General features: G+C 34.9%; 1 protein-coding gene across 1 annotated transcript in view; it reads right to left on the minus strand.

The window, feature by feature from the left end:
* The window catches only part of SGCG (sarcoglycan gamma), a 60,270-nt gene that overhangs the window by 34,681 nt on the left and 7,430 nt on the right, over window positions 1-18,159 (minus strand). Inside the window, 2 exon segments of the mRNA XM_010728893.3 lie at window positions 3,750-3,837; window positions 7,030-7,131. Of these exon segments, the coding sequence (XP_010727195.1) occupies window positions 3,750-3,837; window positions 7,030-7,131 (190 nt within the window).

Below are 18,159 nucleotides of genomic sequence, written 5' to 3' on the forward strand. Positions count from 1 at the left end.
CAAAGATCTTCAAGAAATATGTTCTGGCTTTTATCTTAAAGATAAGAAAGAACTTATTTGGACAAAAATTAAGTTTTTAATGAAAGCCTTCTGGGAAAAGTAAAGAAGGAAAAGCTAAATGATTTTACAATGTTATTAATTAAGTCAAGTTTATAAAACTGGCTTCAGGGTTTTCCCTATAAAAACACCATCAAACTCCTCTTCCACACATCATGCTTCATTAACACTGTTTTCTTCCTATTATGTCTCTAATGAAAAAAAATACCATTGCTTGAGAATGAAATATCAAAATGCTGATAAGAAAAACAGTAATGATTTGACATTGGGGAGTAGTAGTTTACAGATGGCAATTAACACCAATGAAAACATATCTTAGGTACTGACAAACATCTGTTTCCTCAGAATGTTGTTCCTGTCTGAAAGAAGAGGGTGGAATGGCTTAGATTGATGTGATGTATCTGTAAAGACTCTCTAGGCAGAATTTTGACTCTAATTCTGTTTTCAGACTGTATAAACCATTTTGAATTTTGCCATATTCACATGCTTTCACAGTGGTGCTGATTTCATGTTTTAAAGTGCATAACAGCTTAATCACATAGTTATCTAAATCAATTCCCTCTAGTTTTAATAATTTAAACTGAACTCATGGCCTGAAGATACTGACATCACTGTTTCTTGGTATAAATCATGGGTGCACTATTAGAGCAGACTCTCAGCTACAAAACACTAGTTTTCAACACAATGACCACCATTAGCTGTGCATTTTCATCAGTGATGAACAAAAGCCTTCATGATGCATTCCAAAAAATCTGCACCAGTGGAGGTAACCCACTTTTGCCAAAGCTGACCACCATGTAACTGGGCTCACATCCACTGCTTGGTCTCCAGATCCATTCAACAAGCTTTAATGAATGTCAGCAGGTGACAGTTTTTCTGTATGAAGGACCTCAGTGTTTAGTTGTTTTTTATTTTTTTATTATTATTATTTTTCTGACAGGCTGTCAAAAGTATTTGCATTCACTTAGGCTTCTGAAAGCAGTGTAATTATGGAACAAAGTCCAAAACACAGCAAAGTCTGCAGCATTTATAAAGAGCCACAATGTCCAAATAATTTCTGCTAGAGGTATGCCACACAGGTAAATTTAGGAGAATGTAAAAGCTTTCAAACAAGTGCTCTAAGGATAAAAGCTGCTCACATTTGAAGTAATTCATGACAGAAAGCTTGTTCATTCTAGGATAATACATGTCTGTTATTTCCATGTGAAGAATTCCACAGAAACTCTTCAAGATTTCACATCACTCTTGTGACTTCTATTGAAGACACTATTAAAATCACATTTAATAAGTCTTTAGAATATTGAGTAGATCATCTGAATCACAATCTTCTGTAAGTTAAAAGGTATTTTTGTTATGATTTTATGAGTGATATTAGATTATATTGTCATCTTTGGAATGTTCTCAAGCTTATGTATAAAACTGCTTCTCTGTGGTAACTGTTCATACTGACAAAATGAAAGGAGTATTAAGAGGCAATTTCAGTGTGCAGGCAATTGTTAAAGGCATTGATTCCTTAGCAAAGGCTTGTGCATATGAATTGAATTAGCTACACAACTATTTTTCAGAATTCTCTTAAGGGAACATCAACTTATATACAGACATTTTGACTTGCTATGAAGAACAGCTCAAAATTATCAAGCTACTTGTAGGTGGTCATTTACTCTGGCAGACTGTTGCTTGCCCAAGTTACTGCTGCTTGACCACATCTTTAGGTACTAAGATTTCTTTACAGTATTAACTTTTTATTGGCCATCCAACACTTTTCTATCAGTCTAAAATTAGTATTATTTAAGAGTAGTAATATTTGATGTCAGTATTTACAATGGTACCAACTACCCCCTTATAATCATTTAAGACCAGTTATTAATGAATTTGATAAATAGAATTGCTAGTAAAAAAGAGATTACTTTGACATGAATAAATTTCAAGTAATATGTAAATACATTTTCAGCACTTTCTTTAGGTATACTTTGATTTTCTCTGGTTCAGTTTGTTATTCTACTCTCTAACGTAAATATATACTGTATCAGCTCTGAAAAGAGCAGGCCAAAGTGATGTCAGAAGTTCCCTGCTTCACTGTTTAATCTGAGATGCTTTAATAGTCAGACTTTCTTTAAGAGATTTGAAATGTATGTCTTGTAGCTTAAACTCTACTCTTTCATACTTGTTGTCTAAGCCAGATACAGCATGTCTGGACAGCACCAACTATTGGGCATTCCCTTGGGAACAGGTTAAGAGGCAGAAGATTGTAAGTGAAAACAACATGACGTGCATTACTGAGAATGTGGACTGAAGGATCAAGTAATAAAAAGCAGAAAAACAGAATTAAACTATCAGCAAAGAAAGAAAATACTAAATAGAAATGGCACTTGCTATAAATGAGTCACTCTGGCCAAGACTGCTTCTGTTCAACAGAAGACGCCCCTTTAAATACCACAATCCCAGTATGAACATATTGACCCTTCCCAGCCTATGGGGTATTCAGCTAGTAAGCCTTCTTTGATTCAGGTATCTCTGGATATCTACTTAGCAACTAGTTTTAATTCTTTGTGTATTTAAGAAAGCATATATCCATGTTTTTTTCCATTGTGTTGTTTTTTATTGCTCTCAGAAGAAGCTTTTGTGGTGACTGAGAAGGGAGAAAGAGGAAATGAAAACAGAAAGGTCTGAAATTAGTTGTTTTCTTTGCAAGGCTTCATTTTCCATAGGTTCAATCCATAGTCAGTGGCCAGCACAATAATAAAAACACCTTTATTTTCAGTAAAATACATCATGTATGCTACATTCAGCACTGCAGCTCTCTTTGCTAATTAGAATTATACGCTACAGGTGACTATTTCAGACTGCTTACTTAAGGACCTCAATTATAGTACGTATCAGTGCCTGTATTTTTTCCATGCATTGCTTCTTAATTCTTCATGCAGAAATATCTCCATGAGAAGTGATGGATCTTCTTCCTACCAGTGGTAAATCGTGTTTTTGGATTGAAATACTGAAGAGCATTATCTCCACAGGGACATTGTTTCCTAAGTGCATTGTGAGTATACTAAAATATGGTAATAGAACTGAGTCTGGCAGAAATCAGAGCAGCTTTTTCACTTTTATGGAAAAGAGCTTAATGATGGGGTCACTCATCTCCCAAGTGTCTACACTTGGTTCATAATATTCACACACATATTTACAGCACAACATTCCTATCAGCAGTTCTAGGTCATGCAGGTTGGACGCAGCCTGTCAAAACATTCATCAGGATTTTGGGTTACTGTATGACAAGATTTTAATAGCAAGTTTTGCAAACTGGGCAGGGATGAGGTTGGACAAATTAGTATGGTGTTAAATGATCTGCTCTGCATTCAGCCCTTCCCAAAGGGCATCCTGAGAACTTCTCATCAGGCAGGTTGGGAGCTGGATCTCAGCACAGGTGAATAGCCAGTCCCACGATGTGAATCCACAAGCAGAATGGAGTGGACAAATCACTTGCATATGTTCCACATCACTGAAATTTTGACCATGTGATGTGTACGTTTTGGTCATGAAGTCACTGTTGTTATTTATTAAGTGGTAACCAGATTATTCAAATATGGCCAAAATAATAATTAAATAATAAAAAAAATCATGTTTAACTTTTTTTATTGTACAAGATCCTTAGAAGTATTTATCAAAATATTTCTAAAAGTGATAGTAAGACTTACCCACGTTTAATCTGCCTGTGACTTCTCCATTAGAATTGCGAGCATTCACTGTCACATTGTGAGTAGACTGGAGAAGCAGTGATGAGTCCTAGAGCATGGAGAAAAAACTGTTAATTCAGCAGAATGTTTAGAAAAAGTAAACAATTCTCAAAATACATAGTCTCATATTCATATTAAATCCATCACTGAAAGTGCTTTGCAGTTACAAAATCATCCACAAATGTTATCAAATAATTTGGACAAATATTATTTATTATTTTAATGATATCAGATTTAAAATAAAAGCAATTATAGAGAATGTTTCCAGTGGCCAAAAACTACAATATGGAGCTGATGAACATGAATGTTAACATATTATTTTTTGGAAAAAAGATTGAGTATTATATTTACTACTTTTCCATACACGATTGAGACTTCCTATAATATAATGGCCAAAGCATTAGGGAATATGTGATACAAAGAAGGTATTAGCAAGCTGCCTGTTTATGACTTCAAAGGGGGTCCTCACTCCTAGATAAACAGGTGAGTTTCTAACTGCTGGAATATCGTAAACCATAGAGCATCTAGGGTGGAAAAGACCTCTAAGATCATGAAGTCCAACAGCCTCTTTCACATATGCAGTGTCTGGCAGTTCTGGACTCAAGCCAGCATCTTGAAAGGTGAACCCCTTGAATATCACTCCCAAGTCATGTTCCTGTTGTAATCTAATGCTCAGAGCATGAGATAACCTGATAATTTTGTACACATTTTATGCAAAGTCTTTTGCTATAAAAACTTACCCAGTAACAGTGGTAAAAGCAATGCATGATTTGGAGTGCAATTTAGATATTTTTATTAAAATGGATGTAGGAAGATAGGCTATCTCAAAACAAATTACTAAATGAGCAAGATAAATGAAATGTGCTTTATAAATTGTATCAAGTAGCAGTTATAAATCATTACTGTTAATTCATGAGTTATATCAGTCAACAAAGATTAGGTAAATATATTACGTTTAAGTACTTATGCCAAATCACCCACAGAGCTGGTCATCTCTGTTAAACTTATCCGACTGCTGTTCATTTAAAAAATGAATTACTCATTTGTGATATTGATTTTAAGTATGAATAAAGTATACTGTAGACCTGCTACTTCCACATGTTGTTGACTAATTAAAATTTAGTAACATATTTCTAAATGGATATCTTTCATCCTGCTATGAATATGTATAAGCTAAAATGGAATGGTATTGCCCACAACTCCGTGTTGGCGTAATGAAGGCATAAAGTTGTAATAGGCTCCAGAGATGATGCATAGCAAGTTGATTTTCTGCAACATATTTTCTTAGCACTTTGGAGGCCTCATTAGGTGAGAAAAGCTGTTAGAAAACTGCAAAGAGAAAACACTTAAGGCAAGAGAGAAAGCTGCTATGATAGCCCAATTCTCTAACAGATGAACTTAGTAAAAGAAGTCATAACAAATAAGCAACTTTATGATAATAAATATATAGAGTGACACTCAGGAGAGCAAGTTACAGGCAATTAAGCCTCTCTGGAGGCTTATGCTCAATCGAGTTTAAATGTTTTAAAAACAAGGAAGCAAGCTAACAAGCAAGCAAACAAACAAAACCCTGATGAACGATCAGTTCATAGGGGGCAGAGACATCCAGTAGCCTCCAGGCTCTAATTAATACATGCTACTAATGATCACAATGGGTCATTAGACAGCTAAGCATATATTAGATGCTGCCACACCTCTTGCTTTCTATATTGTACTAAATCTACTAAAAGATGGAAGGAATATTAAAAGAGCACAAAGGGCATCTGAACATTGCACAACTATTTTTCTGGGCAGAGGAAATAAAGTACTAGCTCTGTTGGTTTTAAAATGTTATATGTATTATTGGATAAACAACCTCTGGGGAAATTCATGTAAGCACATAAACAGTGTTCCTACTGCTTATGAGGCAGAAGAGAACACAGTATAAGAAACAAAGTGAAAATATAGATTTAGTAATGGGATCTCTACATCTAAATGAACTGTTCTTCCTACTGGAAATATTTATTGCAGAAAGAGAGAAAAAAGAAGGCTAAATAGACATAAAGTACATTGGTACCGCTTGAATTTCAGTCATGGAGCATTTCAAACTCATTCTGAACTCAGCATTAACCATATTATCTGATACATTTATTTAATTTTTCTCTTGCTGTAGTGATTCCAACGCTTTCTCCTTAGTTTCAGAAGTCTCATACCTGAATGAGACTCATACCATTCCTTTCAATGACCTGATGAGGATGGTTATGTGTCTGATGGAATATAAGAGTCAAATTTGGCTTTTAATATCACTGAGAAAGACTTTATTCTGTGAAATGTCCCACTGGTTGATTATATTGCTCATAACTGGTGAGTTTGGATGACAGAAGATATTTCTAAAAAGTAAAAAACCGATATTGCTCTCTCAAAATACCAGTATACCTGTGTAAGTTTCAGTATTAATGTAATAACTCAAAATTAATTCGGGTTCTTTCTTCTTAATTGAAATTGAGTACTCCAGTTGAAATCTGCCATACTACACTCAAGTGTTTTGAAGTCAATCTGCTTAAGAACTGCCTTCTTTGACCAAGTATGCTATTCATATTTTCTCCCAATAATAATAAATTTTTCAGTCTATATAAACAAAATTCAATCTGAAATCTTTCAATTTAGTTATGTAGATTTTATAAACGCACTTATTTAAAGTGTCATACTTCTAATACTGCTGTGCAAGAATTGGCAAAAAATTGAGTTTAGTAGAGAAATAATATTTTTTTCCTACGAGATCTCCTGATTTTATAGATATTTGAAGAGTTTTATGAGCTTTTAATGAATGAGTAAACAAAACACGGTTTCATGGGGTAGCATGTGTGAAAAATAGTCTCAGTAAAAATAATAAACTTTCTATGCACTCCTAAAATTTTAGCATCACTTGTGTACATTGACCTTCCTAATTCATTATTCACCAATTTTTAAGCGTGTACCTAAAAAGTTAAATCTGCAGCAATGTCAGAACAGTAACCCAATGATCATGCTTTTAAAATATTTATCGTATTCTTGTATCGTACATTCAATATAATGTTCATATATATCTAAAAGATTCTTACAAGCATGGAAAACTGTGTGTATATAGTATGTACTTTGTAAAATGTATATATATTTTTATACATTATTTTTTCTCTGACAGATACCCAGACTTAGCATAAATCAACTGTTCATTACTGCATTAATTTTATTCCAGCATTACATAGAACAATTATTTGCTTACCACTCGAGAATGGATTTCTTTGGCATAAAGTGGGAATAAGAATTCAGATTCCCCTTCCAGACGAAGGCCTTCTTTTGTAACACGTAGATGTCCCATTCCAGTCTGAGGAGTAGAAGTAACAATTATGTGCATTTTAATATTGTCACTCTATTTATTTATTTGTTTTCTTTTCATAAACTGAACATTTCCAGAGCTCCCTGCCTCAAACCTATAGATAAAGATACAACTCATTTAAAATTGTGAGAATTTCTCATTTATTCCTGGAGCATTTTTCTTTAATGAATTCTAGCTTTCAAGAAACAGTGAAGTAGATATTTTTAAGGAAAAATACAATATTACAGTCATTATCTCAAAAGCAAGTGCTCCTGTACTGCCTAACTGAAATATCTTTTGTATTTTCCTTCTAAACATATTGTGAACAATGAAGTTTTACACAAAATTCTCAAAACCAAATCTTATGGTCAGTCATAACTCATCATCTATCAATGGTGAGTTACTTCACACAGGATGCAATACTTCTAAGCCTACTGAAAAGACAAAAGGAGATTTATATTTGCATCTATTTTCAATAATTACTTTTTTTTTTTTTTAAATTCATTTTTCTTTCTCGGATCTGTTTTTTCTCCTCTGATAGGAGAGCTAGGCTAAGGCTCCACCTCTCACACTATTACATTTCTTTCTGTTGTTTGCAAGTTCCTGTACCTTCCTCTTTCTCTCCTAATCCCTCCCTCTCGATTTTAGTCCAGTTCCACTTTCTGCCCTTTTCAACCAATTTAAAACTTTTCTCTTTTCTCCACCATTACCACAGAATTGATGATGTGAAAAATGAAGACTTCCAGACGTCCCAAGGTATTTAGCTAATTTATAAAGGATTTGCCCCCTGCCCAATATAAAAACTGGGAAAAATGTTGACAAAAAGTATTGCAGCCTTTCCAACTCAGCCACACGTAAAATTATTCCAAGTACAAATGGCCTAAATATACAAGAAGTTGGTGGGAGAGCTAAATTAAAACAAAAAATCCCCAAACAATTTCCATTCCAAAACATTTTTCTATTCCAAATATTTTATTTTATTTTATCCATTCCAAATATTTTTCTCTCCATGTAAGGAGAGAAAAGGCAATATATGATAGGCCACTTATGATATATCAGTGACCTATTAGATGATTAATTAAAAAATATTGTTTTTCATCACAAAAAAAGGAGGTAATGGCTTTAGAAGACTGTGGTTATTTTCTAGTATTGCATGTTCTCACTGATGAAAGTAATTATTTTATATGCAAAACGTTAAGTAACATATCTAACCATCATTTGGTGAAAAATATTTTGTAATTATTCCTATATAGGCTTGAAGAGAGATGAACAGAAACAAGCATGGCTCAAACTTTGTAAGGTAGGAAATATTTGTGTTAGCCGTTCATTCCACAGAAGAATACAATTGAGATTCCTCTTCAGCATGGATTTATTTAAGGAAAGAGGCTTTTAAAATAGCTATTTATGGAAGCTGTTATTTAGTTTCAAGTATTTTACTGCTTTGAAATACACAATGTACTGACTTTTCTCAATGGCAACAGATTCAATTTCTAAATTCTAGGCCATTGCAAAGCTTTTAAAAAGTAGCTAGTATAAAATAATAGATCTCATGAGACAAAACTGAAATAATATCTATGCTGAGCCACCTCTGGCTTTTGTAATCACAGTTCCTAGGCACCACTGAGTGATACAGGGATATGTTTTTCAGACTTGTAATGCAGAACAGAGATCATTTCAACACTATAAAAACACAGAGGTATTAAGACAATTTTGAAAACTACGATAAGAACATATCAGAATTTTTTAAAGAAATACCATTAACAAAAGCCTTTAATTTAATGAACTAAAGGTAGGATCTGATTATCTGCTCTCATCTCATGCCTTTTCACATTAGGTGAAAGGAAATTATAATAAACTTCATGAGGTTTAAACACCATTGCTTATTTTTCCTGGAATATAAAGAACTAAATATGCAATATATTAACACAGAATCATAGTATGATAGAATGGCTTGAGTTGGAAGGGACCTCAAAGATCATCTATTTCCAACCCCCTGCAGTGGGAAGGACTGCCAACCATTAGGTCAGACTGTTCAGGAACCCATCAAGCCTGGCTGCCCAGGGATGGGGCAGCCACAGCTTCTCTAGGCAGCCTGTGCCTGTGCCTCACCACACTGAGTAACAAATTTCTTCCTAACGTCAAACCTAAACCTCCTCGCTTTCAGTTTCAGTTCCATTCTCCCTTTTCTTCTCCCATTTTCCACTTGTTCTTTGTCACATTGTAAAGTTAAAAAAAAAAAACGAAAAAAAAGAAAGACATTGACAATTTGAAATTTAAAAAGGTAGAGGAAGATGTAGTAATTGATTTTTCTTCTGACGCAGATCAGGGAAAATTAAGAAACTCCTATATCGGCTTTCGCTTTGCCAGGAAGAACTGTTTAGCAGACAAAAAGCCTTGACTGATGTGGAAAAAAAAAAAAAGATCATGCAGTTCATTCAGCAAACATTTTCTAATGGGTTTAAATTTTGCTGTAATGATTATTCTAAAAAATGCTATATTGACAAAATAATGCATTTGACTTAAAAAATTATATACCACAAGGCAAAATATCACATTTTAACTTCATTCAAGCTCTGTTTTTTCTTTTTTTTTCATTCAGTCACATCACTCAGGATTACTTTGTTTAGGTACTTCATATAAGTCCTCAAGTATGTCTCTTTTTCATCAGATACTTTGCTGAATCACTCTCACAATACTCATGTTCTGAAATATTTGAGTAAGAGCCTCATCACCCGTTCTCATCAATTGATCATTCCCCACTGATAACAGACAAATTGGAGTTACACGGAATGGCAAGACAGGGATTTAGGATAAACAGCCACCCTAATGCACTGAGAACCAACGATTAGTTCCATAAAAAGAAAGAATATAATAGCAACACATTATGTTATTTCAACAACCATTCTGCTTCTCACGTGACGACTTAAGATAAGTCAGTTATTATTTACTGAGTATTGAGACTTCCTCAATGATAAACAATCTTGCTGATTTTGATTTCACAGATTTGATCATGTTCTTATTCAAGTCCTTGAATGAAAATATTTCCATCAACTTGAGGAAAGAGTCCAAATGTAAGTTAGATGCAGACTTTGATGCAGTTATATCACATGAGAGAAAAAAAGAGAATGTTTCATTAAACACAGCAGATGTGTGGCAAGCCTGGACTCCTATTATCCTGATGGTGGTGACTATCAGTGTTTGAGTGTGCCAGTCCTGATCTCTAATACACCATTGTGCATATCATCCTGAGACTCCTATGTTGTCTATTTACCCAAAGCTCTCAGCAAAGCAGGTACTAAGCTATACCGGAGAATAAAATGCTATCTCTCTGTAGACACTGAGCAGATTTTGCAGTTGCTGCAAGCTTACTGATATGGGAACTGCTAGCAGCTACTAAAACCTTATATGGTAAAAACACAGTTCAGCATTACTGTTTGCAGTGGTGGGATCAGTTATTCATTTCAAAACTGGCAGATACTAACTGAAGTAACAGGATGCCTTCCAGTGCAGTAGAAAACTTTTTTATTGCTTGAAAATGCTCCTGAGTATGTAAAGACTTGTAGAAAGAGAGACAAGTGATTCACTAATAAATGCAAGCTTTGAGAGTATTCAAGCCCCATAAAAGTTCACCAAAAGTCTCTTTGATTCAGAATCTTGGTCTAGGATATTTGACTGCTATTCAATCAATTACCTCCATAGAGTTACTCCAAGCTGTCTAAAATAAGTAGCGACCACTACTAAAATCTTAGGTAAGGCTCATGACACTATGGAGCATTTGCATGGAAAGACCATCTTGGATGGACTGTCATTCTCTTAGACTCTGGAACATGACCAATGTGAAATATTTTTCATCTGAAATAATAAGGAAGCAGCTGTGTGCTCCACAAGGTCAATAGAAATGTCCAGTATGTCCACAAGATGTGGAAAAGTCCTTCGATTTCTTCCAGAGGACAATAAAGGACTGAGTCCTTCAAGACCAAAAAGATCCAAAAGACTTCTGATGGGCCTGGTGGTATGTTCCTCTTCTGACAATAAATGGCTGCCTTTAGGAAAGTGCAGAAATGACTGGATAAGGTAAATTTGGCTGGATTGGTATGGCTGGCACAAAAGGAGCTTTTTATCAAAGCATGATGCAATCACTTTCTCTCTTCGAGTTGCTGTCATGGTAGAACCTGTTGCTCTAGCTGATGGCCACTGGTGGGTAAGGGAAGAGCAACTGATGTCCTCTACTTGGACTTGCACAAAGTATTTGATGCTGTCCGACATGACATCCTTATCTCTAAAATGGAAAGACATGGATTTGATGGATGTACAACTCGATGAGTAAGAAATTGGCAGGATGGTCGCAGTCAAAGGTCTGTGGTCAATGGCTTGATGTCCAGGGAGAGATCAATTATGTGTGGTGCTCCCCATGAATTGGTACTGGGACCAACCCTACTTGCATCTTCCTTAGTGACATGGATTGTGGAATTGAGCGCACCCAAAGCAAATCTGCAAATAATACCAAGCTGTGTAACCAATACTCAACATACTGGCAGGGGAGGATACCAATCACAGGGATCTTGACAGGTTCAAGAGGTTTGACGCCTATGTGAACTTCATGCAGCCCAATGAGGTTGCGTGCAACAGTATGTGGGTAACGACAATCCTAATATATGAATACAGGCTGGAAGATGAGTGGATAAAGAGCAGTCCTGTGGAGAAGGACTTGGAGGTACTGGTGGAGCAAAAGCTTGACATGAGACAGCAGTGTGCCCTTGCAGCCTAGAAGGTCAGAGCTGCATCAAAAGAAGAATGACTAGCAAGGCAAGGGAGGTAATTCCCCCATTTCTGCTTTGGTTTTGTGAAGACCCACCTGCAAGACTGCATCCACATCTGGGGCCTGCAGGATAATAAAGAAATTGACCTGTTAGAGTGGGTCCAGAGGAGGGTCACAAAGATGATCAAGAGGACTGCAGTACCCCTCCTATGAAGAAAGGCAGAGAAACTTGGATTCATTTAGCCTAGAGTAGAGAAGGCTTTGGGGTGACATTTATACCCAGCTTTCGATACTGAAAGGGGGCTAGAGGAAGGATGGGGAGAAACTCTATCAGGGAGTGTAGTGCCAGTAGAAAGGTAATGGTTTTAAACTAAAAGAAGGTAAATTTAGATTAGACATCAGGAAGGAATTCTTCACTATGAGGATGGTGAGACACTGGAACAGGCCTACCTGGAGAAGCTGTGGATGTTCCATCGCTGGAGGTGTTCAAGGTCAGGCTTTGGACAACCTGATCTAGTAGGAGATGTCCATGCATATTGCTGGGGGTTGGATCTGAGTGGTATTTAAGGTCCCTTCCAACCCAAACCATTTTATGATTTGATGACCAAGAAAGTCACATGTAAAGAGGTGCACATAACTTTGGGAGTATCAAAAGTAGAAACAAGCAGCTGTAACTACAGGGCTCTTGCAACTCATAATGACTTGCTCAGCTGAGAATCATGCAGACTATTGCTTAAAGATTCAGAAGAGAATCAAATGTACACTCAGGATTTATTTTCCAAGCCAATGTAATAATATAGAAATCTGCTGTTGTAGGCACATGGCCTACATTCATTTAGTTTATCGTGTTTCTGGACATCTAAATTCAATCAGTAACTTTAACCTGCATTTTCCTACAAACATACAAACTGATACACGTGTACTCACTATGCTGGAACAACCACTACTCTAATTGTATCATATCATCACAGCTTTTGCGCCTTCTCAGTCTGTTACTCTCAGACTCCTCTAAGTAAAGGAAAATAAACTTGTGGTCTATACATCAGTTAAGAGATGTACAAAAGAAAAAAAAAAAAAAGCATATTTTCCATTTTTGGGAAGTAAATCAAATACTGGAAAGAAAAGCACATCCACATATTAGGATGGCTGAAATAATAAAATCTTTAAATCAAACATTTGTTTTAACGTACACTCATCTCAAATTTAAGTATTTCCTGTCTCAGGATTCAGTTCAGCTTCCTGAGAATTCCACATTTTCTGAACAAAAAGTCCACACATACTTTAGTTGCCAATAATAATATTCACTTCAGAGTAGATTGGATGCAGTATTTCCATGCAGGTAAATACTTTTTCTTACTTACTGAATACTTATATTGTATGTTTAGGTCAACCCAGGGAAAGACCTTGGCAAGTTCAAACTGAAACACCATTTGTTGTGCCCCAAAGGTAGCTCAATTAATGGCTTTATAGATCCAGCTTTCACTGCAGTATTTCTTGCAGCTATTACTATTTAGAGAACTTGCTTTGCAAACAAGAGTGCACTGTTTCATTGAGATAATAGGGCTGTGGGTAGAGATTGTTAAAGAGCAATCAGCAAAAACAGGATTGGTAATGAATCTGATGAAACTCTCTGTTTGACTTACAATATCTATTTTCGTGCTAAGTACGTGCTTGGTATAATAACATTACTGATGCCTCATCTCATTTTCTTTTGCAAGGACTCTGTTTCCTGAGCTCAGATAGAAAAGGTTATCCAACTTTTGTTCTCAGACAATAATGGAACCTTTTCTGTCAAGAACATTGGTCAAATCAGAGCAGTCAGCAACAGCAAGCATTCCTGGTACAGAAGTTAATCCCACCTGAACCACAAAGAGTTGGATAAAGCTTGAAACACAACTTTCAGATGTGCTTAGAATAAGAGCTGGTAATATTCCAATATATCACGATCTAGAAAAGTAGGTGGCCATTCAGAACCCAAGAATTTTGTAAGGAAATGGCTATGGAAGATGCCAGAAACATTTTTTTACCTTTCATGACATTCCTTTTATAAAATAGAGTTAATATTTATGATGCAGATTGTCAAGGTACTTTCAGGTAATTTTCTGTCGTGACATATAGAATAGCAGTCCTTCTGAAATAAATATATTAACTATAACAAGTATTGCTCAAGAGGAAAAAAACAGTTTCTCAAATCAGTTTCAGGTCCAGCTTCATTTTCTTTTTTAGCAAGGACCACGTTCTTTCTCTACTTCAGATAGACAGTTCAAAGCTGGATAATTGCTAATAAAAATCCCATTACATTTGGCATTATATTCTCTGTGACTGGTTTAGTCAACTTTAGAAATACATGCTGCTGTTATGCATATTTATTCAGGAATGGAGTTTGTTATAATTCGTCTAATTAATCTGTAATTATAACATTTACAATCATGCAGCTTAGCCAAAGAAAGGAATTAGATTTCTTCTATTTGTAAAGCTTGTCAGAAGGATTTTTTTTCTGAATAATGCATTTCTTGAGTATCTCCGGCGAATAAGGGATATTTGCATGGTGTATGCGATTACAGAGACTTTGGATTTATTCAATAATGTAATCCTATCATTTGTACTAGGGAACAAATCATCTTTGGGTCTCAGCATCTTCTGTAAGTACACAGTGTCAGACATCTCAAGCCTGACAGAATTTGCTGTCTAAATAGTCAGGATGACAAAAATGTGAGATGAGAAAAGGACAAAGACACATCTCTCAAGAAGCCCTGTTGAAGAAGTCTGTGTGAAATGAATGAATGAAATATTTTATCTCATGCTTTGTCTTCCAGCTATAATGAAGATTTTAAAATTATATACTCATATTAAATAGCAATGACTGCAATTAAAAATAATTAATCTCTAATAACAACCCAAACCATATAGTATTTTTTTTTTTGTATAAAAATAAAATCACCTTCTATAATGGTTCTCCAATGGCACTATTGATAAGAAAATTGCTGTCGTTCCTACAGAGCACAATGGGAATCTACTTCTTTTCAGTTTTCCGTACAGTGCATTATAGTAAATCCTGGTATGGAACTGACAATAATATCTCCTTTACCATAGTGTCATTAATACAGCTAAATGCTATGAATTAATAACATGATAGCTTCATATGTATATTGTATACATTAATTATACCATACGTCTAATAAATAATAGTAATGACAAAGAAATGAAATATGAAGTTGAAAATGATTAGAGCTTTTTGTAATTTTCTTTTAGTTATATTTAGAATTTTTTTCACAAGCGGTACAAATCCTTGCCCTACTCTGTAGCTATGATCTGATCACACATTTTCAAAGATATGACACTTTTTTTCAATCTTGGATAGAGATGAATTAAGAAAATTTTGAAAAGAACATAAATGTTTTGTACTTGTGAAGCCAGTGTTTTAAAATAAAAAGTCAAGGGAAAGTTTCATGACATATTTCCCAACACAGTTAACAAGAACTTTGTTTACATCCTAACTCTATATTAATTGGATTATATTTATACATTATTGAATACATTTTCCCCACAACCATCTATATAAAGAAATAAGTATTTAGAAAAGTGTAGTAAACAGGCACATATGAGGCTATTTTAAGGGTGGAGAAATATGAATTCTTAGAATCATTTTGTTTGAGCAGGCAATGAGGGATGGACCAGCTTTTCAACTAGAAGAAATTTCAAAAGCTATAGAAAAAGTAATTTCTTTCAAATATATGAGAACATTGCAAGATGTACAAAGCTTATGTACGGAGATGTTATCTGTATTAAAAGTGGTGGAAACGAATCAGAGTTTGAAAAAATGGACAGGAAATGTAAATGTTAGGTAATTAATGAAGAACAAGGTGTGAAGATCTCGTACTAAACTTTGAAAAGCCAAGAACATAAAGGTTTTTCATTTATTTCTGTGGACATGACAGGTAGATTTCTTAAAGAGAGCAAGCAAGCAATTGGAAAACAAGAATGGAACAAACTGGAGGAGTGGTGGATTTGGGGACTTGTAAAAACAGTAGTAAGGCTACTAGTAAAGTCTTTATTACACTCAAAACATCTTCAAAGACATGTAAAGGTATCATGGAAACCACTGATTTTGTTTTTAATTTGTATTACAGAAAAATAAAGTACAATTTAGCCAAAGGCTATCGTATGATTCTGAAGAATGATGCAATCTGTTCTGACTTTGTTTCCTACATACTCATCCTCTTTAAAACAAAAACAAAACAAAAACCACCTGTAAATTACAGACTTTCTATTGAGGATGAGAGAGAGAACCAATGGAATCCCAGAAGTATGATTCATTATTTATACTCCTGAAATTGTCCTGCAGGCAGATCTCTATAGTTAGGTAAATGGATTTCTAATTCTAACCTTACCAAATGGGGATACTTATGTGGAAAACTGATTGTTAGATAATATCCACTGCTCTTTTCTAATCTTTTGGTGCAAAAAGGTCCCAATATTGATGGAGGCCCCTCTTTGCCAAGCACTGCAGAAATGCAGTGCATGTATTAGATGTGAATACCAGTAAGACAGACAACACATAAAGAGGAACATTACATATAAACAACATAAATAAACATCGGGAGCCATCAATAATGTAAACAGAGAGAGCCACTATTTGAGAACAGTAATTACTTTTCTATCTTACCAATTTCCACTAGAGCTCAGAAGGCTCAGGTCATTTTACTGTTGGACTCAAAACTGACACTTCCCACATTGAAAAGCAGCAACTGAGAATCTGCATGTTTCTAATCTGATGGCAGGATTTCATGCATGAAATCATTTGTATGCAGAGCACAGAAATAGAAATTTAATAATTTGTCCAATTTCTCCACCTCACAGCAATTTCAGTAGGTTGGGCTTGACAATTTGGGTTGAGTGGAGAGTAGATGTGTGCTGCTATGTGCTTCAATGGCTTTGTCCCAGTGGAGGTTCTCTGGAAGTCTCTTATCCAATATTTTGTTTTCATCAGTGTCTTCTACCTCAACCATTCTGCATCATCTCACATTATTCTGAAAAATGTTATTGTAAATCTTCACTGATTATGTGAATCTCTGTAACAGTGTTGCTGAGTATATGGCTATCTAAAGATACATAAGAAGACTTCAAGAAGGGTTAACCTCTGTAATGAAGTCAGCTGACAGAACTAGGAAAAAAAAACACATATAAAGTTCCACGGACTTACATCACTCGTGAGCTCCATGAATTCTAAATGCCATCAAGCCTATCGTTCATCATTATTATTTCCTACAGCAGAATATCTCCAATTGCTCTTGGGAGCAAAAATATATGTAAGAAAAAAGTAGTTGCATGTTAAAAGTTACTAATTGCGTCATGACACAGGAGAGAAGGTATGCCAGGCCAAGAGACCAGAACTTCTGCTATTCTTTTGGCAGAGGGTTTGTCAAAATCTCATTTAAATTTCCCTTTGTAACTTAAAATTAGCAAAGCAGCACCAGCAGTCGAAATCAAGCTCTCATGATTTCACCTATTCACAGCTTGTAAATTTGCATTTTCACTAAAATCAGCTTTTAAAAAAATCTTAATCAGTATTATGAATTAATTCAATAACTGTAAACTTAGATTTATTTTTATTTTTATTTTAGCAACTATTCTTCCATACTCTTTTACATACTAATGATCTGATTCATAATATAATTTAGATTAATCAAAACCACAGATCACACTACAGAGAAGTTCAAATTTCTTGGATAACTGATTTTCTGGAATAGGTCCCTTATTTTTTTCAGCTATTGCTTTTTCCATAAAACAATCAGATATTCGCTATCTGATAAAGACAGTGAGAATAACTGCGGTCCAGTTGGAGGCAAATTATATCCAACTTAATTGAAAAATGGCAAAATAGAACTCTTCAGAGTGGAAACTACACTTCCACTCTTTCAGAGTGGAAACTACAGAATATTGGTGTTCTGATATGAGAAGTCTTCAGTAAAAAATAGGATTAGGATTTGTGAATAATTAAATATATATATTTTTTATTTTACTTGACTATTAAGAATGTAGCATCTTCAAAATGGCAACTAATTCAGTGAAGCATACATTTTTAATGATGAAGTGCATAGGAAAGCTGTACAGGTTCATTAGCAGATGTCTTTTTAGTGAAGGAAAACTCTTGCTGTGAAAGACTGTTCTTTATCATACATTTTTATTGCTGTCTAGTCTGGTTTTAAATGTTCCAAATGATTGGTCACACACAATTTAATAGGACATGCTATTGTACAGTCTAGTAAGTCACACTG

This window comes from Meleagris gallopavo, chromosome 1 (genome assembly GCF_000146605.3).
Source record: "Meleagris gallopavo isolate NT-WF06-2002-E0010 breed Aviagen turkey brand Nicholas breeding stock chromosome 1, Turkey_5.1, whole genome shotgun sequence".
NCBI classification, from domain to species: Eukaryota; Metazoa; Chordata; class Aves; order Galliformes; family Phasianidae; genus Meleagris; species Meleagris gallopavo.